This window comes from Amphiprion ocellaris, chromosome 4, assembly GCF_022539595.1.
Source record: "Amphiprion ocellaris isolate individual 3 ecotype Okinawa chromosome 4, ASM2253959v1, whole genome shotgun sequence".
Lineage (NCBI taxonomy): Eukaryota > Metazoa > Chordata > Actinopteri > Pomacentridae > Amphiprion > Amphiprion ocellaris.
Window position 1 is genome coordinate 21,446,177 of NC_072769.1, and position 26,939 is coordinate 21,473,115.

General features: G+C 40.1%; 1 protein-coding gene and 1 long non-coding RNA gene across 3 annotated transcripts in view; both read right to left on the reverse strand.

The window, feature by feature from the left end:
* Window positions 1-976: 976 nt before the first annotated feature.
* On the reverse strand, window positions 977-4,933 carry LOC129348694 (uncharacterized). The gene is made up of 2 exons (XR_008601337.1): window positions 3,846-4,933; window positions 977-1,480 (listed from the first exon to the last, which is right to left on the reverse strand). It is a non-coding gene; the product is annotated as an uncharacterized LOC129348694 (long non-coding RNA).
* Window positions 4,934-5,781: 848 nt separating this feature from the next.
* tbc1d9 (TBC1 domain family, member 9 (with GRAM domain)) overlaps window positions 5,782-26,939 on the reverse strand; it is a 35,500-nt gene continuing 14,342 nt past the window's right edge. The window contains exons 5-21 of one of the 2 annotated variants that reach the window (XM_023270672.3): window positions 25,995-26,256; window positions 23,606-23,813; window positions 18,300-18,506; window positions 17,984-18,148; window positions 17,585-17,735; window positions 15,126-15,340; window positions 14,907-15,024; window positions 13,766-14,051; window positions 13,483-13,612; window positions 12,787-12,885; window positions 12,483-12,551; window positions 11,736-11,976; window positions 11,555-11,620; window positions 9,601-9,687; window positions 9,128-9,196; window positions 8,615-8,718; window positions 5,782-7,637 (exon numbers count right to left, since the gene is read on the reverse strand). In XM_023270672.3, coding sequence (XP_023126440.1) covers window positions 6,864-7,637; window positions 8,615-8,718; window positions 9,128-9,196; window positions 9,601-9,687; window positions 11,555-11,620; window positions 11,736-11,976; window positions 12,483-12,551; window positions 12,787-12,885; window positions 13,483-13,612; window positions 13,766-14,051; window positions 14,907-15,024; window positions 15,126-15,340; window positions 17,585-17,735; window positions 17,984-18,148; window positions 18,300-18,506; window positions 23,606-23,813; window positions 25,995-26,256 — 3,251 coding nt within the window. In that variant the 3' untranslated portion in view covers window positions 5,782-6,863. Of the gene's footprint in view, window positions 7,638-8,614; window positions 8,719-9,127; window positions 9,197-9,600; window positions 9,688-11,554; window positions 11,621-11,735; window positions 11,977-12,482; window positions 12,552-12,786; window positions 12,886-13,482; window positions 13,613-13,765; window positions 14,052-14,906; window positions 15,025-15,125; window positions 15,341-17,584; window positions 17,736-17,983; window positions 18,149-18,299; window positions 18,507-19,844; window positions 20,053-22,233; window positions 22,492-23,605; window positions 23,814-25,994; window positions 26,257-26,939 lie in introns of those variants that run through there. The other variant, XM_055010183.1, reaches the window with a different exon arrangement.

Below are 26,939 nucleotides of genomic sequence, written 5' to 3' on the forward strand. Positions count from 1 at the left end.
CACTAAAGGGAAATCCAACTTTTGCATGACAATGTCTCATGAAAGGACATTTATTTCCAACGTAAATGTGTGATATTCATCCTCTGGAGCTTTCTCTTCACATCTTCTTCCACCTGGACTGGTTTGGTTGGGAGCATGTGCAACAAACATTTGAAAAACTGCACTTTAACATCAATGAATGACACTGAAGTTTAATCTCTACATAAATGAGACTGAGTCTGGATGTGCTGCTCTGTCATTAACTCCTAAGTTTAGGGACAGTTCAAACAAAAGAGGACAGTTCAGATCAGACTTGAGAATGAGCTTATTTTGAACAAACATCTCAGACTTTCTGAGATTCAGCACCTACAGCAAGATATTTTAACAACAAGCAACTCAAGAGATCCAGGAGCTGGAGAGAGTTAGCTTTAGCTGAGCCAAAGAACATGTGGGACGCTGACCTAGCAAACATTTCAGACTTTTCTCTGTGAATTCTGAGAAATAATTTACTATTTAATGACAGAGCTACACATCTTAACTCAGTCTTATGAAAACAGAATCTAATTCAGTGTCATCCATCCATATTAAAGTGCAGTTACCCAAAATGTTTGTTGCATGAGCTCCAACAAAACCTGTCCAGGTAGAAGGCCACTTTGACAAACAGGAAGTGGAAGATTCCAAGCAGATTTATAGAAGGGGGAACCAGACTGTACTAAGTGTGGTCGAGTATAGAGGGGTGTTTTGTGGGTTTTTAAGGCTGATAGTGATTATTAGTGAGACATTTGGAGTAGATATTCATTTGCAGTAAATGAAAGTATTTAAAATCTTGGAGATAAACTTAGAAGGACACAAACTCTAACAGAAAACTTTGTTGATACGTTTTTGTTTTGTTTACAGATGTTAAGTTAAAGGAGTTTTATTCGTGACGTATAACCAATCAAATCACTCCAGAAGACAGAGCGACCACAGGTAGATTAAGGTTCAGAGCCAAAGTAGCGCCATTTTAAAATTTATTTATTCCCGTAAATCAGTAAAAAATCAAATACTGATAATCAGTAAATCATTCGGCCCACAATTACTACAATTCTACAATGTATGTCTCTTTCCTTTGACTTGTTATTTGTACAATATACGATGTATATGATGGCGTTTTTTCATACCAAAGGCTATACTATGATGTTTTCTAAGAGACATACGATGCTACTGTGTTTGTTCTGGCCCTGAGCCACTGCACTCCTCCTCTGTTGTTTTCTGTATTGTACTCAGCTGCATGCCTTCGTCCACCCGGCCTCCGTTGACTCGTCCCGCCTGCCGTCTCTGGAGCTGAAGCTGGATTGGAACAGACCAAAGTACAGTCCAATCACGATGTCTGCTGCCTCTCAAAAGGCTCCTTCATCTGGCAGGTGGCAGCACTTCTTCTGAGGGGAAGCTGAGCTGGCCTGGCAGAACTTTGGAGATGTGTTCCAGTGGTTGGTGGATGTGTGGGGAGATAGAGAGGGACCTTTGAATTGTTCACAAAGGAAAACAGGAAACCCATTGGTAGTTTTAGTTTAGGGTGCTACTGCGGTGTGTTTTTGGGTTTTAAGAGGTGAACAGGAAGTGTTTTTTTTTGGTATTGATTATCTTTTACTTTGTTCCTGGTTGGAATGCCCATCAATGTCAACATGAAGTTCACTTTTAGTTCTGTTTATTTATTTTTATTTTACTAACACCCATTTGCTTTGAACCCCCTCACGTGTTGTTGTAAACTTCCTCTTTCAAATAAATACTCGTCTAACCCTCTGGAAACCAGCGTTTGTACTGTTTTTGTGTTGCTCCTCACCTACTTCAGACAGCCGGGACAAAACAACGTTTTGTGGACTAAAGGCTTTTCTATGATGTTTTTAGAGCGACATGCAATACTATGATTTTTTTAGACCAAAGGCTATAATATGACATTTTTTGGACGACATGCTATACTATGACATTTTTAGAGCGACATGCTATACTATGACGTTTTCTGAACGACATGCTATACTATGACGTTTGTTGGACCAAAGACTATACTCTGACATTTTTGGAGCAACAGGCTATACTAAGACGTTTTTAGAACGACATGCAATACTATGATTTTTTTAGACCAAAGGCTATAATATGACATTTTTTGGACGACATGCTATACTATGACATTTTTAGAGCGACATGCTATACTATGACGTTTTCTGAACGACATGCTATACTATGACGTTTGTTGGACCAAAGACTATACTCTGACATTTTTGGAGCAACAGGCTATACTAAGACGTTTTTAGAACGACATGCTATACTATGATGTTATCTGAGCGACATGCTATAGTATGACATTTTTAGACCAAAGGCTACACTGTGACATTTTTTGAGCGACATGCTACACTATAACGTTTGTTGGGCCAAAGGCTATACTATGACGTTTTTTGGGCGACATGCTATACTATGACGTTTGTTGGACAACATTCTATACTACGACGTTTTTAGAGCGACATGCTATACTATGACGATTTTAGAGCGACATGCGATACTATGACGTTTTTAGACCCAAGGCTATACTGGGACGTTTTTTGTGCAACATGCTATACTATGACGTTTTTAGAGCGGCATGCTATACTATGATGTTTTTTGGACGACATGCTATACTATGACGTTTTTAGAGTGACATGCTAAACTATGACAATTTTAGAGCGACATGCTATACAATGACATTTTTTGGGCGACATGCTATACTATGGCGTTTGTTGGGCCAAAGGCTATACTATGATGTTTTTTGGACGACATGCTATACTATGACGTTTTTTGGACCAAAGGCTATACTGTGACGTTTTTAGAGCGGCATGCTATACTATGACGTTTTTTGGATGACATGCTATACTATGACGTTTTTAGAGCGACATGCTATACTATGACTCTTGTTCGGCCAAAGGCTATACTATGACGTTTTTTGGGCAACATGCTATACTATGACGTTTTTGGGCGACATGCTATACTATGACATTTTTTGGACGACATGCTATACTATGACTTTTGTTCGGCCAAAGGCTATACTATGACGTTTTTTGGGCAACATGCTATGCTATGACGTTTTTAGACCAAAGGCTATAATATGACGTTTTTTCGGCGACATGCTATACTATGACGTTTGTTGGGCCAAAGGCTATACTATGATGTTTTTTTGACGACATGCTATACTATGACGTTTTTTGAACGACATGCTATACTATGAGGTTTTTAGAGCGACATGCTATACTATGACGGTTTTAGAGCGACATGCTATACTATGACGTTTTTAGAGCAACATGCTATACTATGACGTTTTTAGAGCGACATGCTATACTATGACATTTTTAGAGCGACATGCGATACTATGACGTTTTTAGAGCGACATGCAATACTATGATGTTTTTTGGACGACATGCTAGACTATGGACATTTTCTGGACCAAAGGCTATACTATGACCTTTGTTGGGCGACATGCTATACTATGACGTTTGTTGTGCAACATGCTATACTATAGGCTTTTTTAATTGACATATTACTATGATCTGGTTTGTTTTTTGTTTTTTAGCAACATATTATAATAATTTGAACAGTTTTAAAAATTACTATACTTTTACTTGTGCAATGAAATATTATTCTTTTTAGGCAAAGGCCATGTTTGATTACATATAGGCTATTAAATAAATGTGTATTAAAAACTAAAAAGCATTAAAAAAAATAACCAACTTAGGCACTTACTGAGTCACTAAAATAGCGTAGAGTGTACGGCCACATCAGCATTATTATAAGCATCCTCTGGTAAATTCACAGCCATATACTGTAGGAAATCTAGCTGATCTCATCATGATGTCTCTTACCATTTCGACTTCAGGAGATGATTAGATGATGATAAACTGTGACCTGCTGGTTGGGTTCTCTCTGTTCTCATATTTCCTCCATGTTTGTCTCCTGATGCTGCCTTACTTCAGCCAGTCCATGAGCAACAGAAAACACAGTTTGTCTTGTACCCATTGCCAGGGGTTCCACTCTTCCCACTCCAGTCTGTACATTTGCAAACGTTTTTGCTTCTTTAGACGTGGTGGAGTTTCAGGTGTAGACATTTTTAAACGTGCGGGTGCAGCAGCGTCTGTAACCTGGCAACCAGAGACAGGACCGGACAGGACCGGACACACAGAGACGTCTGAAGTCTGTCCACTGGACCTGGCATCGGGTCCTCGCTACATGGGTCCTACGAAGATGAAATTGGCTGCCCTTAATATTGCCTGTGTTTTATTTTATTCATTATGCAGTTTTGATGAGTGTGTGACAGACGTGTATGGGGCAGTTATGAAAATACGGAACAACTTGCGTCCCGTATTGATTCAATACGGGACGCAACGATTAATTGTCAAATAAAGGACGTTTCCGTATTTTAAGGGACGGGAGGCAACCCTACTCTCAATATCCTGTTTAAATGTCTCTCAGTAATGATGGTTCCTTGCAATGCCATGTAAAATTCTATCACACTGTCCCTGTCCATCGTGTCGCTCGTGCTAAATTATTCATAAAAGCATTCAGATCATTTACTGCATTGAAAATAATGACACAATATAATTAACATTCCAAATGAGCTTTATTAGCAAACTGCACTTCAAGCATCATTATCCGGAAAAATGTCCTTTGCTAATGATGTCTGGATTCTAGTGACTGTGCTGTTAAAACTACAATAATTTAGTGTATTTCACAAATCAGTCACATTTCATATGGAGAATCTAATAACTTTGGAACAACCTGCCTGAGGAGATAAAGCTTGCAGAGTCAGTAACTTCTTTTAAATCACTCACTTTTATAGACTTGCTTTTATGTGAAGTATAGTTTTAGCTTCAATTAGCTTAGTGTTTTACTCTGTATTATGTCCTGTTTATTTTATATGTACTCTTGTTTTATTTTACTTTTAGCTGCCTGGTTCTTGTCTTTTTTATTTTTTTTTTTTAGTTTCTTTTTAGTTTCTAACTTTTAACCCTCAGTTTTATTCTTTAATTTTTAAACTGCCTAGTTCCTTTATTTGAAATATATGTGTGTGTTTATATATATTTGTGTGTGTGTGTGTGTATATATATATATATATATATATATATATATACACACACACATGTACATACATGCATACATACATACATACATACATACATACTGTTTTTTTTTGCAACAGTGGGTTTTACAGGGTTAAGAAGTAACCTTGACAAGACACACCTGTGAAATGAAAACCATTTCAGGTGACTACCTCATGAAGCTCATGGAGAGAAAGTCAAAAGTGTCCAAAGCAGTAATCAAAGCAAAGGGTGGCTGCTTTGAAGAATCTAAAACATCTTTTGACTTATTTCTCACTTTGTTTACTCCATAATTCCATATGTGTTCATTCATAGTTTTGATGCCTTCAGTGAGAATCTACAATGTAAATAGTCATGAAAATAAAGAAAAACCATTAGATGAGAAGGTGTGTCCAAACTTTTGACTGGTCATGTTTGTATCAATCTGTCTGTGAGAAACAAACTTGAACTGCAGCTTCTATGGCTGGAAGTCAAATTATGTTTGAGTTTTAGGTTTTGTAAATAAAAGAATCCATTAAACTAGTTCAAAAATATGTCGTAAGTATGTCTTTTGTGCCTGTGTGAAACTACATTTGATGTGATTAAAACTCATCTTAAAGAAATAGAGGCTGTTGAGTTGAACGATCTTCCAGCAGAGGGCAGTAAGACTCAGCGTTCTCCATCATAAAGGCTCTTTGTTTGATGAAAAACAAGTCTGGAGGCATTTTACTGTGCAGCATTGAATCAATCATACTGTACTTTTAATTGGATGGAGTGATATACAATGCATCAGAATCCAGAGTAATAACTTAAAAACAACAACAACAAAGAAGCAATATAAAAATGCACAGAGCAAAAAGGTAAAAACCTTAAAAAAACCCCAAAACATTTTCAGTTTGGAGTGCAACAATAGCCATTAGCAAAAGGCAAGCAAATAGACGTTAGTGGATCACGTTGTGTCGTAGAGAAAGTGCACAATCTAACAGCATTTTAGTGTAACCACCATTTCTCTGAACAAACACCTTCATTTCTGAACCATCAAAATGTTTTTTTTTCCATAGTTGTTTGTCTTCTCAGTCATGTAAACCGTGATTGTAGATTTCTTTCATTTTACTCACATTGTTTGCGACTACTAATGACGGCTGGAGAAAATAAACTTATTTTTGAATGATAGGGAGCGTTATTTTCAAGTGATTATTTAAAGTGGAGATCAGAGATTGGTGCGTGAAAAGGACAACATGATTTGCCAAAGTGGAGCTGAAGACAGTCTGAGCAATAAAACATGAAAACTCACTTGACCATCGAATTTTCACAGCTTTGTTTTGTATTTTTCCATATTTTCATCCAGTGAAAAACAATAAAAACACATCTTAATTAGCAGCAAATGATACAAAGTAAAGTAACGAAGCAACAGTTTGACCAGATATGACGTGAGGTGATCATAGACTATTATTATCCCCTGTATCTGTGGACATTTACATCTACATATAGCCTAAGAGTAATAGAGATTACAATATTAACACCTATGCATAATGTCTTATAAAGTACAGCTACTACATGTACACACTGATTTCATCTGAGCAAACCATAGTATTAACATCCTGTTCCCTGTTAGATGGACAGAATCTAGTGATTGTTACAGTAAAAGTCTTTCATTTCTGCTAAAATACATTGCCAAGAGCAGTTTTGGTCACATTCATTCGACTATCACACATTTTACATTTACCTTCATTCTCCTGAAAAACACCACTGACTGATCATCACATTTTCCTTTAAGAACAGCATGAGTCCTTCGGTGAAACCTCCTCACCCAGACAGAGAGATCTCATAGTCACTAGTGGACAGCAGGGGGCGCCCCACTTTGCGCACATTCTTGGCGTTTGTTATGCGAGCTGCCACCTCCACGGGCTTCTCGAAGTAATGCACCAGCGCCTGCTCGGTGAGGACGGAGGCCAGGAACTGCTCAAAGGTGATGGCCCAGTCTTTGTCGATGCTGGTGCTGTGAGGCAGCCCTCGGTCGTGAGCTCGGCCTCCTCCTCCTCCACCGCTGGACCCTCTGCTGTCGCTGCGCACCAGAACCGTGTCGTCTGCTATGTCCTCACACTGCAGCTTCTCGTCCAGCTCGTGGGAGCCGGCGCTGAGCACCGAGTAAGACGACATCGACGTGTCATCTTTGGTTTCGTCGTCCGAGATGAGCATGGCGGACGACGTGCCCGTGTCCTTAGGAGACGAGTCCTCCAGCTTGATGTCTTGCATCGGGGGCAGCTCGCTTGCCTCGTCCCCTTTTCCGTCCTCGCAGGGGCTTGACTTGTTCTCCAGACCTGCAGGGCCGAAAACGTCTCCCAGATCCTGAGGCTCCTGGCTGATTTTGGGATCCGACACGTCTCTCGCACACATGCTCGGCTCTGATCTACCGTCCAGGTTGAGGTCCCTTCTGCCGGAGGAGGAGAAGAGCTTCCCCACTTCTCCCATTTCCAGCAGCAGGCTGGTGACGGTTGCTGTAGCGTGATAGAGCTCCTGTTCTGCAACGTCCTCGCTGAACATGCTGTAGAGGGTCTTGCAAAGCTCGATGAACTGGCTCTGCAGGCAGAAACATCAGAAATAAAGGTCACTGATGGTTGCATTTGAGTTTGCATGTTCTCCCTGTGCATGTGTTGGTTTTCTCCGGGTTCTCCGACTTCCTCCCACAGTCCAAAAACATGCTTAGGTTAACTGGTGATTCTAAATTGTCTATAGCTGTGAATGTGAGTGTGATTGTTTGTCTCTATATATACTCCTGTCATAGACTGGTGACCTGTCCAGGTGTCCCCTGTCTTCACCCTAAGTCAGCTGGGATAGACTCCAGCCTCCCATGACACTAATGAGGATTAAGCAATGTACAGATAATGGATGGATGGCTACATTCCTACCATTTACACCAGTAGTCCCCAACCACCATGCCACGGACTGGTACCGGGCCATGGATCATTTGATACCGGGCCACATATAGAGAGTAAAAATGGTTTATTTTATATTTTATTTGGAGTGGAATCTGCAGGATGTTTAATTTTGAAAAATTACTAGACTGTCTTTCCATCGTTTCTGTCTGTGTGTAAATGAAGCCGTCAATCTGCAAAAAATTTATAAAAAACAAATGTCTCCTGAGAGCTTCTTTTAAATGAGGGAGAAACTTGATGCTGACACAGAAGAAAAAGTAAGTAAATATTTAGCAATAACAAGTCATTTTATTTGTTTAGGACTCTTTTTGAAAAAAAAATAACCTTTCTACTCCGCCAAGGAACGCAGCAAAGTTATGTGACGATTGGTGTAGGTTTGTCTGTCTGTCTGTTAGCAACATTACTCAAAAACAGACTAACGGATTTGGATGAAATTTTCAGGGAAGGTCAGAAGTTATTTCATAGTTTTGATGTCTTCAGTATATCTACAATGTCTAAAATAATTAAATAAAAACCACTGAATGAGAAAGTGTGTCTAAACTTTTGACTGTCGTGTAGATAATGGATGGATGGTTGCATTCTTTCCGTTTCCACAAATCCGTACTGCAGATCGGGTCTTACCTGATTCAGCTTTGTGAGGTCTTTTGTATTTTCTCGTTTAGGTTTTGTCTCCTGGTTCCACAGTTTCAAGTAATGGCGATAATCAGGATTGTTCTGTTTCTTCACTGCAAAAAGTAAAATCACGGAGCATTTCAGACACAAAGACAAATGAAGCTCTGGGTTTAAAATGCCATAAAGACATCAGTGTTGTCTTGTTTCAATGTGACGATTAAACAAAAGACTTAAACTCAACATTTCTTCTCCTTTTCACTGGAAAACAGAAATCATGCTTCACATCAGAGTTTTGCAAAGCTTGTTGCTAATGTTGTGATGGAATATAAGCACACTGCTTCAGACATCCACTGGCAATTAAAGCATTTTCTAATCAAATATACAATCTCCATTAAGGATGAAGGTAAAGACTAAAGGCCATTTTTAATTGTTTTGCTGCTTATGTTGGTTAAAAACGGAAATCTAGCATGTTGTATTAGAACATTTCTAAAACTTTTTGTAATAAATGTGACTGTTTCTTACCTTTCTCAGTTTTAAACGTAACCCTGACAAAACCGTCATCCTTCTCACTCCTGCACTTTGAGTCGTGGCCTGAAGAGAGAAGAATGTGAACGAGGTCAAACATTAACATTTGTTCAGTTAGAAATTCAAATTTTATGTAAAAAGATCCAAGACAAAGATGTAAAAAGATTAGCTTTTCTGCAGCTGGACTAAACATCCGGCTCCAAGCATTTATCTTAAAGACAAATATATCACTGTAGATGTCCACTATATATATTTTAAAGTTGTCCTAAGATTACAGGCTGTGGTTCAGTGAGGTGCAATGAAATGCCACCACTTTTGTAAACACATTGGAAAAATATAGCATTCTGTATATACAGTGTGTTTTATTAATGTTGATACATTAATACATCATCTTACTGCACCTGCATAGTGTGGTTATGGTACTAAAGATTAAGCAGATCTGATCTCAACAAAACCTGTTTAATTCTCACCGATGGATGTTTCTGGAGTGATGTCTTCGAAGAAGTACTGAGTGGCTTCAAAGGCAGAATCCGGTTCTTCTTGTTCATGAGTGAACTCTGTTAAAACAAATTCATAGAGATTCAAAATTCGACTTGGCTTTGTTAAAACATCATGTCACCCATTCTTTGCCAGCTTATTCTTCATTTGATCCAATGCTTTGAAATGTGAATGAATTATAAGTTACCTTTGATGAATTACCTGTTTAATATCTTTTGGGATCAGTCTGTGAAAGTCTGTGAAACAACTTTTCCTCTAGTAGTGACTGCTGTAATGCTGTGATAATAGGCTCATTCAATCCTTAAAATGTTATGCAAAGTCAAGGATAGTGTTTTCGGGTTTTGATTTAGGTCAAAATCTGGTCTTATAAAGGGTGTCCTCAGAAAATGATTAAGCCAGTGAAGTGAGACAAGAAGCCCGAAGCCGAACATTTTCTCTCCCTTGTTCTGTACAGCTGATGATCTCCTTTACTATATAGATCATATTACTGTCCATATATACATATTGATGGTCTTTATGTTTTCCATGAAAACTCACACTTTTATTCATGTGCTAACATAACTGCACAAGGGTTTTCTAATCATCAATTAGCCTTTCAACACCATTAGCTAACACAATGTAGCATTAGAACACAGGAGTGATGGTTGCTGGAAATGTTCCTCTGTACCTCTATGGAGATATTCCATTAAAAATCAGCTGTTTCCAGCTAGAATAGTCATTTACCACATTAACAATGTCTGGACTGTATTTCTGATTCATTACATGTCATCTTCATTGAAAAAACTGCTTTCCTTTCAAAAATAAGGCCATTTCTAAATGACTCCAAACTTGTCAGCGGTAGTGTATGTATATATGTATATACACAAACACAGTGCTGTGCTCAAATTCTTATTTTTTTTGAATATTTCCCCCATTTAAATGTTGACCATCAAACATACTTAAATATTAGATGAGGATAACCAAAGTAAACACAAAATGCAGATTTTAAATGATGATTTAACGTTTAAATGGAAAAAAAGCTATCCAAACCTACCTGGCCCTGTGTGAAAAAGTAATGGCCCCCCTTATTAAATCATGAATTAACCGTGGGTAATCACATTTTTTGAAAAGCGAGTTCAATTTCACTGACCACACCCAAACATTACTTCCAGACCTGTTCAATCAAGAAATCACTTAAATAGAACCTGTCTGACAAAATGAAAGTCTCATTGCCAGTTATAGAAAACGCTTCACTTCAGTTGTTGCTGCTGAAGGTGGCCCAACCAGTTGTTAGGTTTAGGGGGTAATTACTTTTTCCCACACGGCCAGGTAGCTTGGAATAGGTATTTTTTTCCTTAATAAATAAAATCATCATTTAAAAACAGCATTTTGTGTTTACTTGAGTTATCTTTGTCTAATATTTACATTTGTTTGATGATCTTAAACATTAAGGCGGGGAAAATATGCAAAAAAAAAAAGAATTTGAGAAGGGGGAAAACACATTTTTGAATATATGCACATCTATGCATCACTGTCTAATGTGGTGTATTTCTTTATCATCGGTGCCTCCACATGCATGCAAAGAAAAGTTACAAGTGCAGCAGTTCACAAGCAACTATACACTTAATTGTGCACACTTTTGTCACTGTACCTTTGCTTTTATCAGTATCGGTGTGAACAGCGTGAATTCAGTGACAATGAGCTAATTTGCTTGTTAAAATGTTATACAAAGCTAAATGTGAGTTTGCATGAAGTTGAGAGCTTGAATTAAAGTACAGTGAAAAGTACTTCTGGGTTTCTTATATAGGGGAGTCCTCAGAAAATGATTTAGCCAGTGAAGTGAGACAACAAGCATTTTCTCTCCAGCTAATAATTCTGCTCTACTGAGATGAAATGTTTTCTGTCGTTCTCAGAGACGACTTTCCAGGATCACTGAACTGCACTCACCAGGTAAGACGTGCATCTTGTAGAGCAGCTTGAGCTTCTCGGTGAGATCCCCGTGACACAGAACGCCTAGAACACACCATGAGAAACATCCATTCATCAACTGAGGGCTGCTGAGTTGCAGGCCAATAATTGCAGACTAGAGAAGAATATTTACGAGGACATGCAGCCTCTCTATACTTGCCCAGGCCGTTGATAAATTCGCGGAAGTTGATGAGGGCGTCTCCATTCTGGTCGAGGAGACGGAAGAAGCGCACGGCCAGCGGGTCGGAGTGGGCTCCGTTGGCCCAGGGGAACAGCAGGTTGAACAGGTCCTTGAACTGCTCCACGTCGATGCGGTACTGCTCCAGGTAGGGCAGGCTGGGGTCGTGGCGCTCTGTGGGGTTACTGCTGCCTCCCCAGTAACAGCTGGTCAGGTGCTCCGCCTGGGGAGAGGAAGAGAGGGCAGAAACTTCAAAAAAAAAAAATACAGGAAAACACAAAAATATTTAAAAATTAAAGGAGAGGATGAGGACAGAGCTGCTTTTTGCTGAGTCTGAAAGAAGATATTCCTTTAATTATTCCACAGCTATGAAATCTGAAGTGTTACAGCAGCAAAGGGGATAATGCAAAAATATACACTACCGTTCACAGTTTGATGTCGTCTCTGTAATTTTTAAACTTTACAAAGTCGCCCCTTGGGCCGGATTGGACCCTCTGGCGGGCCGGTTTTAGCCCGCGGGCCACATGTTTAACACCCCTGATCTATTCATTCTGCACAGTATGCATTGGATAAAGTGACAAATTCATCTTTACCAGTTGTTTTTACAGGCCTGAGGCACAAAAATAGCTCCTAACTAAAGCACCAATGCCAAGATTCTTGGCACATCTCGTGGATATTACGCATTTCAGGAGATTTATTTTCTTTGTATATTTCCTTTCTGGAACTCACCTTGAAGAGCACATAGAGCTCCTCCAACTCATCAATGCTGAAGGCCGTCTCTGTTACAATGGTTCTGACCTGAAACATTATATAATAAGATTAAGAGAAAAATAAAGTGTGAATGTGGAGCAGACGATCTAATAATGACTCAAGATCAAATCTTGTTGGACTAAGCGACTTCTGAGGTTGGCAAGTTGCCTGTTTACTTATACACTATTTGCACAGCAGAGTTGCAACAACAACAACCTTCTAGTAAACGCAACTGACAAGCCAGCATTGCTTAAATCCAATATTTGAAAGATTTAATCCTCACCACGTTGCGTTTAGTCGTATCTTCGATGGTTTGGATGACCCTCAGTCGCTGTTTGAAACGCATCTGTTCAATCACATCCGCACGAATGGAGCCGAATTTCTGGCACAAAAGGAAAAAAAGGAGAAGCGCTGAGAAATGTAGGTCAATCTGGCTGTGACAGCGCTGCATTATCACAGCGGAAACATTAAAGACGACTGCATGAGACTGCTGGGCTTCACGGTGACATTTAAATTACATTTAAGTAGAAATCATCCAAGCTGAAAACATACCGCTCTGCAGTTCATACAGAAATAAGTACCAGAGACAGACGATAAAATGACAGATAAAAGTGGATACAGTTTGTGGGTAATTTGGTGGATTTTGGTCACTATGGAACACATTTTTAGAAATTTCCCAAAACTAAGTAGTCAACATGTTCAATTAGCTCAACAGATAAAGGAATTCTCCAGGTTCTCCAGCTTCCTCCCACAGTCCAAAAACATGGTGAGGTTAATTGGTGATTCTAAATTGTCCATAGGTGTGAATGTGAGTGTGATTGTTTGTCTCTATATGTAGCCCTGTGATAGACTGGTGACCTGTCCAGGTGTCTCCTGCCTTCACCCTAAGTCAGCTGGGATAAACTCCAGCCCCCCATGACCCTAATGAGGATTAAGTGGTTTATAGATGATGGATGAATAGATGATCCAGATTTGATACCTCATAGGAGCTGCGGACCAGTTTGAAGATGTCAACCTCTGGATGTGGTTCTCCGTTATCTGTCAGTAGAGAGTGCAGGTGGGGGATGGGAGGGAGGGTGCTGTCCTTATTGGTCACACTGTCCAAGTACCTGCAATATACAACATATGGTGCCAAAATGATCAAGCAGTCTGGCAGGGATGTGAAGGGAGTTAATAAAACTAAGACTGATGAGGAAAAATGACTTAATGATTTAGTAAAAACCACAAATAAAAGAACCATAATGTCTTTAACCCGTCCTTACCTGCCCAGGACGGTCATGGCCTCCCCGTCGTCTTTGCAGCCCAGCAGCTGGTGGATGTTGGCGTGCAGCACTGAGAGCGCCAACTGAAAGATGACCTTGATGCCGTCGTAGAAGAAGCAGTCCACCACCACCACCGCGCTCTCGAACGGCATGACAGACAGGAAGAGGGTGAGGAACCAGGACAGAGAAATGGTGGAGATGACCCCGAGATCCTGCATGCAGTCGTACAGCTGGGGGACGTACTCACGGGCGAGCTCCTCGAACACACCCTGGTCGACTAGAGCTCCTGGGAAAGAACGAGAACAATGTGTTAAACAAGGGGCTGCATGATGGATCGGTGGTTAGCACCATTGTCTTGCAGCTAGAAGATTCCCGGTTCACATCCCAGCCTGGGATCTTTCTGCATGCAGTTTCCATGTTTTCTCCGGCTTCCTCCCTCAGTCCAAAAACATGCTGAGGTTAATTGGTAGCTCTAAATTGTCTGTGGGTGTGAATGTGAGTGTGATTGTTTGTCTTTATATGTAGCCCTGTTATGACTGTGGTCATATATGTGTAGTTTTTTTCTGTGTTCTGTGTGTGTCTCCTTTGATTTGCATCTACCTAATATTCAAATAGAGCTGCGCCATACCGCTGATGAAGCTGGATGCGAGGATGTCGGGTTGGCGTGGGATTGCATTTCTACAAAAAAATGTGCTGCATTTCTGACAATGCCATAGCAGAGTGCTGCGCTCTCTGAGTGCTTTTCTTGTTTGTTATTTTGGCCTTGGGCTCACTCTGAATTTAAGCTATACATTACCACTGCTTTGTCTTTTCAACCACATCCTTTGTTTATCACATCACATTTATTGTAAATAAATTATTAATTTCTATGAGAAAACGCACTTGTGGCTGCTTGGGACATGTGAAGGATGGAATTCATGTTGTGTTGGAATAACCCTTAGGCTGGGCATAATAAGTCCTGTGACAGACTGGTGACCTGTCCAGGGTGTCCCCTGCCTTCACCCAGCTGGGATAGACTCCAGCCCCCCATGACTCTAATGGGGATTAGGCGGTGTATAGATAATGGATGGATGGATGGATGGATGTTAAACAAACAGAAAACCCCAATCAAACATTGCCAACACCAAAAGCAGATACTGACCAACAACCCTGGTGTTGTAGTAGTCCGGCAGCATCCTCTCACAGAGCGCCACCAGCAGCCAGAAAGCTTCCTCCTCTTTGGCATAAAGCAGCAACACTGATGTCACAATGTTCATGGCCTGTGAAATCAACAGAGAAGAGCAAAAACAATCAAGTACTGTCGAGAACTGCTGCATTTCTGTCACTTGATGTGGAAAAAAAAACACAACTGCATGCACACCTGACAGTATCCGATGTTGGGATTTCTGAATGCGTAGGCGGTGAGGACCCTGCGAAGGGCTGCGATGCCCATCTCGTTCTGAAAGGCCGGGTGCTCAGGGAGCGAGCGGTGCAGGTCTCTCTCGATCTCCTCCGTTGCCAGGTTGTATTTGCCCATCGACTTCTCCACCAGGTCCTCGTAGTATCCAGGGTGAGTGGCCATCTCGTTGATCGCCCCTGTAGAAAACACAGGAGGTTTAAAGGTTGAAAGTAGCTCCTTTTAAAAAAAAAAAATCTAAAAAGAGCAAAATCTGTGGTAACACTTTGTGATGGTGTCAACTACACACAAGAGTGACATTAAATATTTAAACCAGTAGATTAAATGAGTTTAAAGGGGAATGAAACCATCAGAGTAGCTGAAGATGTGAGCAACTTTCAAAAACTGAAAAATGCAATGCGACAAACATATTGGACATCTAACATTATACAAAGGGTAGCAGGAAGAAACTATACTATAAACTATTAATTATATTGTAAATATTTTTTATACTCAATTTTGATGAATTTTTGTTTGGCGTGACGGATGAGTTCTATTCTTTAGTTTATTGAGCACATTTACGCACATACTTCAGTCATCGTGTTTATTGGTAGCTTGCAGAAAGTAACCAAACCGGTTTTTACACATTTTGTTCTCAAATGAGACGCCAATTTGGCTCTGACTATCATAACAGAGCGTGGTAAATAGTTTTTCTTGCGGGACATTAGTAGATGCAACCGAGTGTGACTGTGGTGAAAACAAAGCAGCTATGACAACAAGCAGCAGGCGTCAAAAGTAGATCACGAGGAAGCAAAGGTAGAGCCGTTTGTGACCCAGATCTGCTCAGGTGAGGACGACTACAAGCTGCTGCGCAACACATGACTGTGCTTGTGAAGTCTGCAGAGCACACCTATTGAAATGTGGGGCAAGTTGTGACAGAGTGAAAGGCATAAAACCTTTGCACAATTTTAGAATATATGAGCTGTTCCACCCAGATTCAAGCAAGATCAATGTAATTTAAGCTAATCTCCAAACCCCATTGACTGTGCACATTAATAAATTCATTAATTTCAACAGAATTTATGTAATTTATGAGAACGAGTGGCATTATTGTGCACATTAAAATCGTAAAATATACAGTACAAGTAGATCACCATTACTGGAAATGCACTTTTAGTGGTAGCATTAACTGAAAATAATTGCATACAGAACAGGTGTTGGTGTAGTTTCAGTCGCTCATGACATGCAAAATCATCACCATTTGCCCTTGAAAGTATATTTTATCAATGAAATAGTACTTCAGATTTAGCTCATAAAGTGACAGTTTTCTTGGACTCTTACCTCAGCTTTTCATATCATTTAACTGTCAGATGTTACCAGCTTTTAACTAGAAAAGCATTCAGAGAGTGCAGTACTCTGCCAAGGCTGCTCATTCCCCCATATGGCATTGTCAGAAATGCAGCATTTTTTGTAGAAATGCAGCATTTGTGTGTTAGTTATTGATGAATTGAAATTGTCATAATTTGCTTCATTGGAAGCCTTCCGCTCTATCTTAAGAAATCGACAACGGAAATCCTTCGAACAGTGCCTGTGTTCTTAAATTGCTACTGTAAAACAATTCCTGTACTTTATGTATCTAATTGCTTGTATTTAATATATTAATGTCTGTTGTTATAGTTGTCTGTCTGTTTTTGTTTACTACAACATTTGCTGCTGCCTCTCTTGGCCCGGTCACCCTTGTGAAAGAGGTCTCGATCTCAATGGGTCTTTTATCTGGTTAAATAAAGGTTAAATAAAAATAAAATAAAATGATGAGAAATCATGGCACCATAGAATGTGGTTATAAAACTAAATGTACACACAAACAAAATGACCTCGCGCTGAGCACAGGTGTATGTTATGCATGTGTACGTTATGTACGGATATCGAATCAAATGACCTAAATATGTAGCGGATGGCAGGAATTGATGGGACTCAGAAACACCCCCACAATTTAATCAATTGTTCCTTGTATCATTTCCGATGGATAAGTCCTGATAAGTCCGCAGCGGTGGATTTGTAGTAGGATCACAATCATATGATCGTCACCAGGCAGCTGATGTAGTGTTCACTCGTTGTCATGGTTACAGTAATGCCATGCAGCTATCTCACAATGATACAGAAATCTTCAACAAATCCGTGGATCCAGACTATAAGTCACATCACTGCCAAAATCTAATCACTTGGTCCTTATGTCATTTCTGACCTTTCCTGAAAATTTCATCCAAATCTGTTAATCCATTTTAGAGTAATGTCACTAACAGGCAGACAAACCAACGCTGATCGTCATGTAACTCCACTGCGTTCCTTGGCGGAGTACTAAATGCTTTTGCACACTTTAAACCGTGTAAGGATTTGAGTGTTGTGCTCATGTTTATTCCTGGCCTCCCCGAAGGTTTCCTCACCAGAGAAGAGCAGCCACAGCTCTCCCCTCATGCCCTCAGGAATCCCCTTGAGAACCAGCTCCTTGGTCTTCTCTGTGCGGTACATACACACTCCCTGTCCGTACTCGGTGAAGTGGTTCTTCCACGCCTGCTCCTTCAGGAACTCTTTCGCCTGTGCAGAAAGGGAAAAACGATTACACGCAGCCTGCAGCAGCCCTCCGTGCATTTTCATTTTCCATGCAGCGTAATGTGAAAATGCCAATTATGGAAGCGAAACCTGTGACAACTTCCCCGATTGCTAATACCCTTTAATGCTAACAGGATGGGTCAGTGTATTAGAAGGTATTACTATGCTGCTAGAACACGCTTGCTGAGATAAAGTGCTTTCTACTGTGTTTGACAAAGTGTGATTGAACTCACCAGCTTGGGATTAAACTCTTCAGGTGAGCGGCGGCGGTACATGGTCATGAGGGCTTGTGTGGCCGTGGGCACGCTGCTGTCGTTCAGATTAAACGTACGCTCGCTTTCTGAGCCCAGACTGTGCTGTGGACTGCTGGAGAGCAGAGATCCATGCTGGGAGTAAACCTGGAGACATGTCACAGTCAGGCTTTAAAACAACAACGTTGCAGTTTTGCATGCAGTAATCAAGACACAGTACATGCTGATGGGGAGCTGACTCTCCTCATGATAAAACATTTCATATCTGGAGAGGAAAAAGAGTTCAAGGAATTCTGACCTCGTCGTCTGAGCTGTTGAGGCTGCTGTTTAGTTCCCTCTCCAGGTAGATTTTGGAGGTGGTTTGCTGCAGGAAGTCAGAGATCCTCTGCACCAGAAAGTCTCTGTCTTTGAGGTTGGCAAACAGAAAGGTCATGCGATTCTTGGTGCTGATGGAGAGCGGACTGGGCAGCACGTTGGAGCTGTCGGCCTTCTCCACGATTGTCACCTGCAGGACGACAGGAAACACTCACAATCTCAGCACCATGGAAGCCAAGCATGAAAAGCGCCTGAAATTGGAGGTTCTTATTTGGAATAAAGATGACATCAACCAGATTTAACTTTGTTAAAAAAAAAAAAAAAAAAGTAACAAATAAAATGAATAACAGAATCGTCAGAAGTAAGTGTCACTGTGTATTTTTAAACTCAAATGTTTAATGTACGTCTTCATTAAGTGGAAATCAGTTTTCCCACTTTGAAAATTGCACATACGCTAATGTTCAAAAGTTTGGAGTCACTTAGAAATGTCCTTAGTTTTGAAAGAAAAGCAGTTTTTTTTCAATGAATATAACATTAAATTAGTCAGAAATCCAGTCTAGACATTGTTAATGTGGGAAATGACTATTCTAGCTGGACTGATTTTTGAAAGGTGTTGAAAGGCTAACTGATGATTAGAAAACCCTTGTGCAATTGTCAGCACATGAATAAACGTGTGAGCTTTCATGGAAAACATGAAATAGCCTAGATAACCCCAAACATTTGAAGAGTAGTATACATGGAAAACTACCTCACCCAGGCAATTTCATGATTTCCATGAAAACTCACACTTTTAGTTATCTAATGAGATGCAAAATTAATAGAAAATATAGTCAAGACATTGATGACAACACCATTAGCTAACACAATGTAGCATTAGAACACAGGAGTGATGGTTGCTGGAAATGTTCTTCTGTACCTCTATGTAGATATTCCTTTAAAATCAGTCCAGCTAGAATAGTCATTTACCACATTAACAATGTCTAGACTGTATTTCAGATTCATTTAATGTTATCTTCATTGAAAAAAATCTGCTTTTCTTTCAAAAATAAGGACATTTCTATGTGACCCCAAACTTTTGAACGTTAGTGTATTTTTCCATGTATGCATAAAAATATATGTGTAAGTCATACAGGAATATTACTGAAGTTATTTCATGGTGCTAAAACTACCATTTGGGCCCTTGGACTAATTTTTCCTGGTCATATTACAGCTTGTGATGCTGCAGCGACTTGCTGTTCACATGTTTGTTTGTGATTAGAAGGTGCTGCGGGTGTTTCCTAGCAACCAATTTCCTCAGGTCTTAACAGGCTAAAGACATTTCTCAAAAGGTGCAACCACGTGATTCAGCATAACAGCTGAATGTTGTACACTGTGTATACATCTTTCCAGAGCAGATGGGCAGTGACAACGCTTCTCTTATCAACATCATCAAACACAATCAAGCATATTCGCATACCATTTACCTGCTTGCTACATTTATTTCCAAAATCTGCAGCCTTGTGTTCCGTTAAAAAAACAGACTCCTCACCTCACGCAGGGGGATGATGAGGCTACACAGCGTCTCTTCCTTGCTGGTGAAGCAGATGTAGTTAGTGGAAACAAACATCTGTCCCAGGATGTGCATCTTGTTAAAGGGAGTCCACAGGGTGCAGTCCGTGTGTCCGTCCAGTTTTTCATCTTTGGGCAGACGGAAGAGCGCACGGTAACGCTCGCTCTTCGCTCTCGCATCCAGATCTCTAAAAGATGCAAACTCTCATGTCAGATCATAGACTTTTGCATCTACATTTAGATAAAGCACAGTAGTTTTACTCCCAGCCTGATAAATCTACACAATGGAATATTTGTGAAGACAGTAAAGTGAAAACTGTCGAACAACCACGAATGTACAGTAGATGTTACATAAAATGTACTAAACAAACATATGAGGCCATTTTAAGGGCTCACAGAGACCTACTACAGCTCCAATTCACTGTACTGTACTCTTGTGTTTTATGACACACAGCTGCTGTGCTCCTGCTGTTAAACTGTAAAATCAAATCTTGCACCATTTTACATTATTGTACTCTGGGTCATTGTGTGACCTCAGCAAGATTATGGGAGGTCAGCTGCTTGACTACTTCAGCATCTCTTGAAACATTGTAGGAATGATCTTGGGCGTCTGAAGGTAAAGACCATTCCATCATTCATAATGAAGGCATTATGGAAGGATATTGAAACTTTGCACACAAGTAGATGATACTTACATCTCTTACTGTCAGCAATTGCATCAACCTACCCATGATTCAAGATGTGCATCTGGCCATTTGGAAATTCTTTTTTCCCTTGATTGGCCATAACTCTCATTTCTACCAACATATGAAAGCCTTCAACATTAGTAATGCTATTCACGAATTGATCAAATAGATCCTAGGTATTAGAGATATACACTACCAGTCAAAAGCTTGGACACACCTTCTCATTTAACGGTTTCTTTATTTTCATGACTATTTACATTGTATATTCCCACTGAAGGCATCAAAACTATGAATGAACACATATGGAATTATTTAGTAAACAAAAAAGTGTGAAATGAGTCAAAACATGTTTTATACTTTAGATTCTTCAAAATAGCCACCCTTTGCTTTGATTACTGCTTTGCACACTCTTACCATTCTCTCCATGAGCTTCATGAGGTAGTCACCTGAAATGGTTTTCACTTCACAGGTTTGTCTTGTCAAGGTTTATTTGTGGAATTTCTTGTCTTCTTAATGGGGTTGGGACCATCAGTTGTGTTGTGCAGAAGTCAGGTTGGTACACAGTTGACAGTCCTATTTGACAACTGTTAGAATCCATATTATGGCAAGAACCAATCAGCTAAGTAAAGAGAACTGACAGTTCATCATTACTTTAAGAACTGAAGGTCAGTCAGCCCAGAAAATTGCAAAAACTTTGAATGTATCTCCAAGTGTAGTCACAAAAACCATCAAGCTACGACCAAACTGGCTCACATGAGGACCACCCCAGGAAAGGAAGACCAAGAGTCTCCTCTGCTGCTGAGAATAACATCATCTGAGTCACCAGCCTCAGAAATGGCAAGTTAACAGCAGCTCAGATTAGAGTCCAGATAAATGCCACAGAGTTCTAGCAGCAGACACATCTCTACATCAACTGTTCAGAGGAGACTGAACCAATCAGGCCTTTATGGTCAAATAGCTGCTAAGAAACCACTACTAAGGGAAAGCAACAAGCAGAAGTAATTTGTTTGGGCAAAGAAACACAAGGAATAGACATTAGACCAGTGGAAATCTGTGCTTTGGTCTGATGAGTCCAAATCTGAGATCTTTGGTTCCATCCGCTGTGTCCAAACTTTTGACTGGTAGCATATTTTTTCAAAATTATTTGAAAATCGACTTTATTTGCAATTTCTGAACAAATCCTGAATCTGAGAGGTCTTAAACACAAAATTGAGGCTTGTTTGTCAGTATTTGCAGCATTCTCTCCATTCAGCAGACATTTCTGAACATCTCTTGAAAATTTGAAGACTCTAGAATAAATTAGGATAGATAAACTTCAAGATATGGACGTCTGATGTGGCATCTCGTTAAATTTCCAACTCGCAAGAGATTTATTGAAAATTTTTCATGGGTAAAAAATTATGAAAATGTTGGAATTCCAGCTAAATAATGGGCAGATGTCAGTTTCAGATGCCAAAGATCATTCCTGCAAAGTTTCAACAGATTCTGAGATGGTGAAGCAACCACCTTTGCTGAGTTGACACGGAATGACCCCTTTGTAAAACTGTTACATGTTGATTACATTAGATAATTGACTTCTCAGCCAACACATTAATGTTCAATCGACCACATGTCATAAACATGAAAAAGCACGATTTATTATTAATGAGCAGATAAGTGTTTCCGCTTGGCACCAGCTCCTACCTCTTGAGCGCCGACACCTTCTTGGGCGACTTCTTCTTGAGCTTGGGCAGCGAGCGGTCCTGTTCGAAGCCTTTGTTGTCGAGCAGCTGGCGCATGGCGATGTTGGCCAGCTGCTCGGCCAGCTTGAAGGTCTCGTTGATGTTGAGGAAGACGGAGAAGACGTGCTCGTTGGTGCGGGTGCTCACTTTGATCACGTCAGGCAGGAGGAGGGTGGCGCTCTTCTCTAGCTGGGTGATATCTGCCCAACGCACCACCAGTTTGGCTGACAGTGAGAGAAAAAGACAGACTTGCTGTCAGATAAGACAAGTTGGCAGACTAAGGGAGTCCTCAAGGTACAGTTTAAGATGTCAGAAAGGTTTTACTTTTAGACGAGTATGAGAAGAATACTATAATGATACAGTTTGATATGTAGTACTGACAGGTGTAAAGGCTTACTGCACTACAATGTCTCGAATAAATACAGCCTTGAAAAGATTTCTTCAGAAATTCTCACATCAATTTCTCTTTGATAAATAAATAAAGCCAGTGGGGGATAGATAACCTAATTCACTTAATCACTGGTACTTTTAACTCCATCACAGCATCTCCTACAACCTCACAAATCCAAACTGTGAAACTGGTTTGACAGGCAGGGAGATTCACAGAGCTGTATTTGAGATAAGGGGGTTCTCGGTGACAAAACAATTGCAGGATCTTTTGTCATATTTTCTGACTTCGTCCTTTAATGTTGTCATGTTGGCACAATCCTTCTTATGCTTCTTACTGGTTTGCAAAATTCCAAACAAAGCCTATGACACAAGATGTCAAGAAAATGCTTTTGGCTACTGGTAAAATAAAATCCCTGCAGTAAAATGTCAGCAAAGCTACAAAGTCAAGCACAATTAGATCATTAATGAAATAGATTGTACAGAGAATCTGACCTTCAATTTGTCACTATAATGTAAAATATTGCACATTATGCATCAGTAGGTAACCTAAAACATCAGATACTGTAAGTCTGGAAAAGTAATCCTTGGAAACGGTTTGAAAAAGTGCAGGCATTTTCCCAAAATACTTGGCATGATTTAGTAAAACACATGTTCTCAACTAGCCAGTAGATACTCAGAATTTAGTGAGGGCTTTACACAGAAACTTAGTAGCAGATATATAAATAGCTGGTGCAACGAAACAAAATGGATGACTGTGATTCAGCATAACAGCTGAATGTTGTACACTGTGTATACATCTTTCCAGAGCAGATGGGCAGTGACAACGCTTCGCTTATCAACATCATCAAACACAATCAAGCATATTCGCATACCATTTACCTGCTTGCTACATTTATTTCCAAAATCTGCAGCCTTGTGTTCCGTTAAAAAAACAGACTCCTCACCTCACGCAGGGGGATGATGAGGCTACACAGCGTCTCTTCCTTGCTGGTGAAGCAGATGTAGTTAGTGGAAACAAACATCTGTCCCAGGATGTGCATCTTGTTAAAGGGAGTCCACAGGGTGCAGTCCGTGTGTCCGTCCAGTTTTTCATCTTTGGGCAGACGGAAGAGCGCACGGTAACGCTCGCTCTTCGCTCTCGCATCCAGATCTCTAAAAGATGCAAACTCTCATGTCAGATCATAGACTTTTGCATCTACATTTAGATAAAGCACAGTAGTTTTACTCCCAGCCTGATAAATCTACACAATGGAATATTTGTGAAGACAGTAAAGTGAAAACTGTCGAACAACCACGAATGTACAGTAGATGTTACATAAAATGTACTAAACAAACATATGAGGCCATTTTAAGGGCTCACAGAGACCTACTACAGCTCCAATTCACTGTACTGTACTCTTGTGTTTTATGACACACAGCTGCTGTGCTCCTGCTGTTAAACTGTAAAATCAAATCTTGCACCATTTTACATTATTGTACTCTGGGTCATTGTGTGACCTCAGCAAGATTATGGGAGGTCAGCTGCTTGACTACTTCAGCATCTCTTGAAACATTGTAGGAATGATCTTGGGCGTCTGAAGGTAAAGACCATTCCATCATTCATAATGAAGGCATTATGGAAGGATATTGAAACTTTGCACACAAGTAGATGATACTTACATCTCTTACTGTCAGCAATTGCATCAACCTACCCATGATTCAAGATGTGCATCTGGCCATTTGGAAATTCTTTTTTCCCTTGATTGGCCATAACTCTCATTTCTACCAACATATGAAAGCCTTCAACATTAGTAATGCTATTCACGCATTGATCAAATAGATCCTAGGTATTAGAGATATACACTACCAGTCAAAAGCTTGGACACACCTTCTCATTTAACGGTTTCTTTATTTTCATGACTATTTACATTGTATATTCCCACTGAAGGCATCAAAACTATGAATGAACACATATGGAATTATGTAGTAAACAAAAAAGTGTGAAATGAGTCAAAACATGTTTTATACTTTAGATTCTTCAAAGTAGCCACCCTTTGCTTTGATTACTGCTTTGCACACTCTTACCATTCTCTCCATGAGCTTCATGAGGTAGTCACCTGAAATGGTTTTCACTTCACAGGTTTGTCTTGTCAAGGTTTATTTGTGGAATTTCTTGCCTTCTTAATGGGGTTGGGACCATCAGTTGTGTTGTGCATAAGTCAGGTTGGTACACAGTTGACAGTCCTATTTGACAACTGTTAGAATCCATATTATGGCAAGAACCAATCAGCTAAGTAAAGAGAACTGACAGTTCATCATTACTTTAAGAACTGAAGGTCAGTCAGCCCAGAAAATTGCAAAAACTTTGAATGTATCTCCAAGTGTAGTCACAAAAACCATCAAGCTACGACCAAACTGGCTCACATGAGGACCACCCCAGGAAAGGAAGACCAAGAGTCTCCTCTGCTGCTGAGAATAACATCATCTGAGTCACCAGCCTCAGAAATGGCAAGTTAACAGCAGCTCAGATTAGAGTCCAGATAAATGCCACAGAGTTCTAGCAGCAGACACATCTCTACATCAACTGTTCAGAGGAGACTGAACCAATCAGGCCTTTATAGTCAAATAGCTGCTAAGAAACCACTACTAAGGAAAAGCAACAAGCAGAAGTAATTTGTTTGGGCAAAGAAACACAAGGAATGGACATTAGACCAGTGGAAATCTGTGCTTTGGTCTGATGAGTCCAAATCTGAGATCTTTGGTTCCATCCGCTGTGTCCAAACTTTTGACTGGTAGCATATTTTTTCAAAATTATTTGAAAATCGACTTTATTTGCAATTTCTGAACAAATCCTGAATCTGAGAGGTCTTAAGCACAAAATTGAGGCTTGTTTGTCAGTATTTGCAGCATTCTCTCCATTCAGCAGACATTTCTGAACATCTCTTGAAAATTTGAAGACTCTAGAATAAATTAGGATAGATGAACTTCAAGATATGGACGTCTGATGTGGCATCTCGTTAAATTTCCAACTCGCAAGAGATTTATTGAAAATTTTTCATGGGTAAAAAATTATGAAAATGTTGGAATTCCAGCTAAATAATGGGCAGATGTCAGGTTCAGATGCCAAAGATCATTCCTGCAAAGTTTCAACAGATTCTGAGATGGTGAAGCAACCACCTTTGCTGAGTTGACACGGAATGACCCCTTTGTAAAACTGTTACATGTTGATTACATTAGATAATTGACTTCTCAGCCAACACATTAATGTTCAATCGACCTCATGTCATAAACATGAAAAAGCACGATTTATTATTAATGAGCAGATAAGTGTTTCCGCTTGGCACCAGCTCCTACCTCTTGAGCGCCGACACCTTCTTGGGCGACTTCTTCTTGAGCTTGGGCAGCGAGCGGTCCTGTTCGAAGCCTTTGTTGTCGAGCAGCTGGCGCATGGCGATGTTGGCCAGCTGCTCGGCCAGCTTGAAGGTCTCGTTGATGTTGAGGAAGACGGAGAAGACGTGCTCGTTGGTGCGGGTGCTCACCTTGATCACGTCAGGCAGGAGGAGGGTGGCGCTCTTCTCTAGCTGGGTGATATCTGCCCAACGCACCACCAGTTTGGCTGACAGTGAGAGAAAAAGACAGACTTGCTGTCAGATAAGACAAGTTAGCAGACTAAGGGAGTCCTCAAGGTACGGTTTAAGATGTCAGAAAGGTTTTACTTTTAGACGAGTATGAGAAGAATACTATAATGATACATTTTGATATGTAGTACTGACAGGTGTAAAGGCTTACTGCACTACAATGTCTCGAATAAATACAGCCTTGAAAAGATTTCTTCAGAAATTCTCACATCAATTTCTCTTTGATAAATAAATAAAGCCAGTGGGGGATAGATAACCTAATTCACTTAATCACTGGTACTTTTAACTCCATCACAGCATCTCCTACAACCTCACAAATCCAAACTGTGAAACTGGTTTGACAGGCAGGGAGATGCACAGAGCTGTATTTGAGATAAGGGGGTTCTCGGTGACAAAACAATTGCAGGATCTTTTGTCATATTTTCTGACTTCGTCCTTTAATGTTGTCATGTTGGCACAATCCTTCTTATGCTTCTTACTGGTTTGCAAAATTCCAAACAAAGCCTATGACACAAGATGTCAAGAAAATGCTTTTGGCTACTGGTAAAATAAAATCCCTGCAGTAAAATGTCACCAAAGCTACAAAGTCAAGCACAATTAGATCATTAATGAAACAGATTGTACAGAGAATCTGACCTTCAATTTGTCACTATAATGTAAA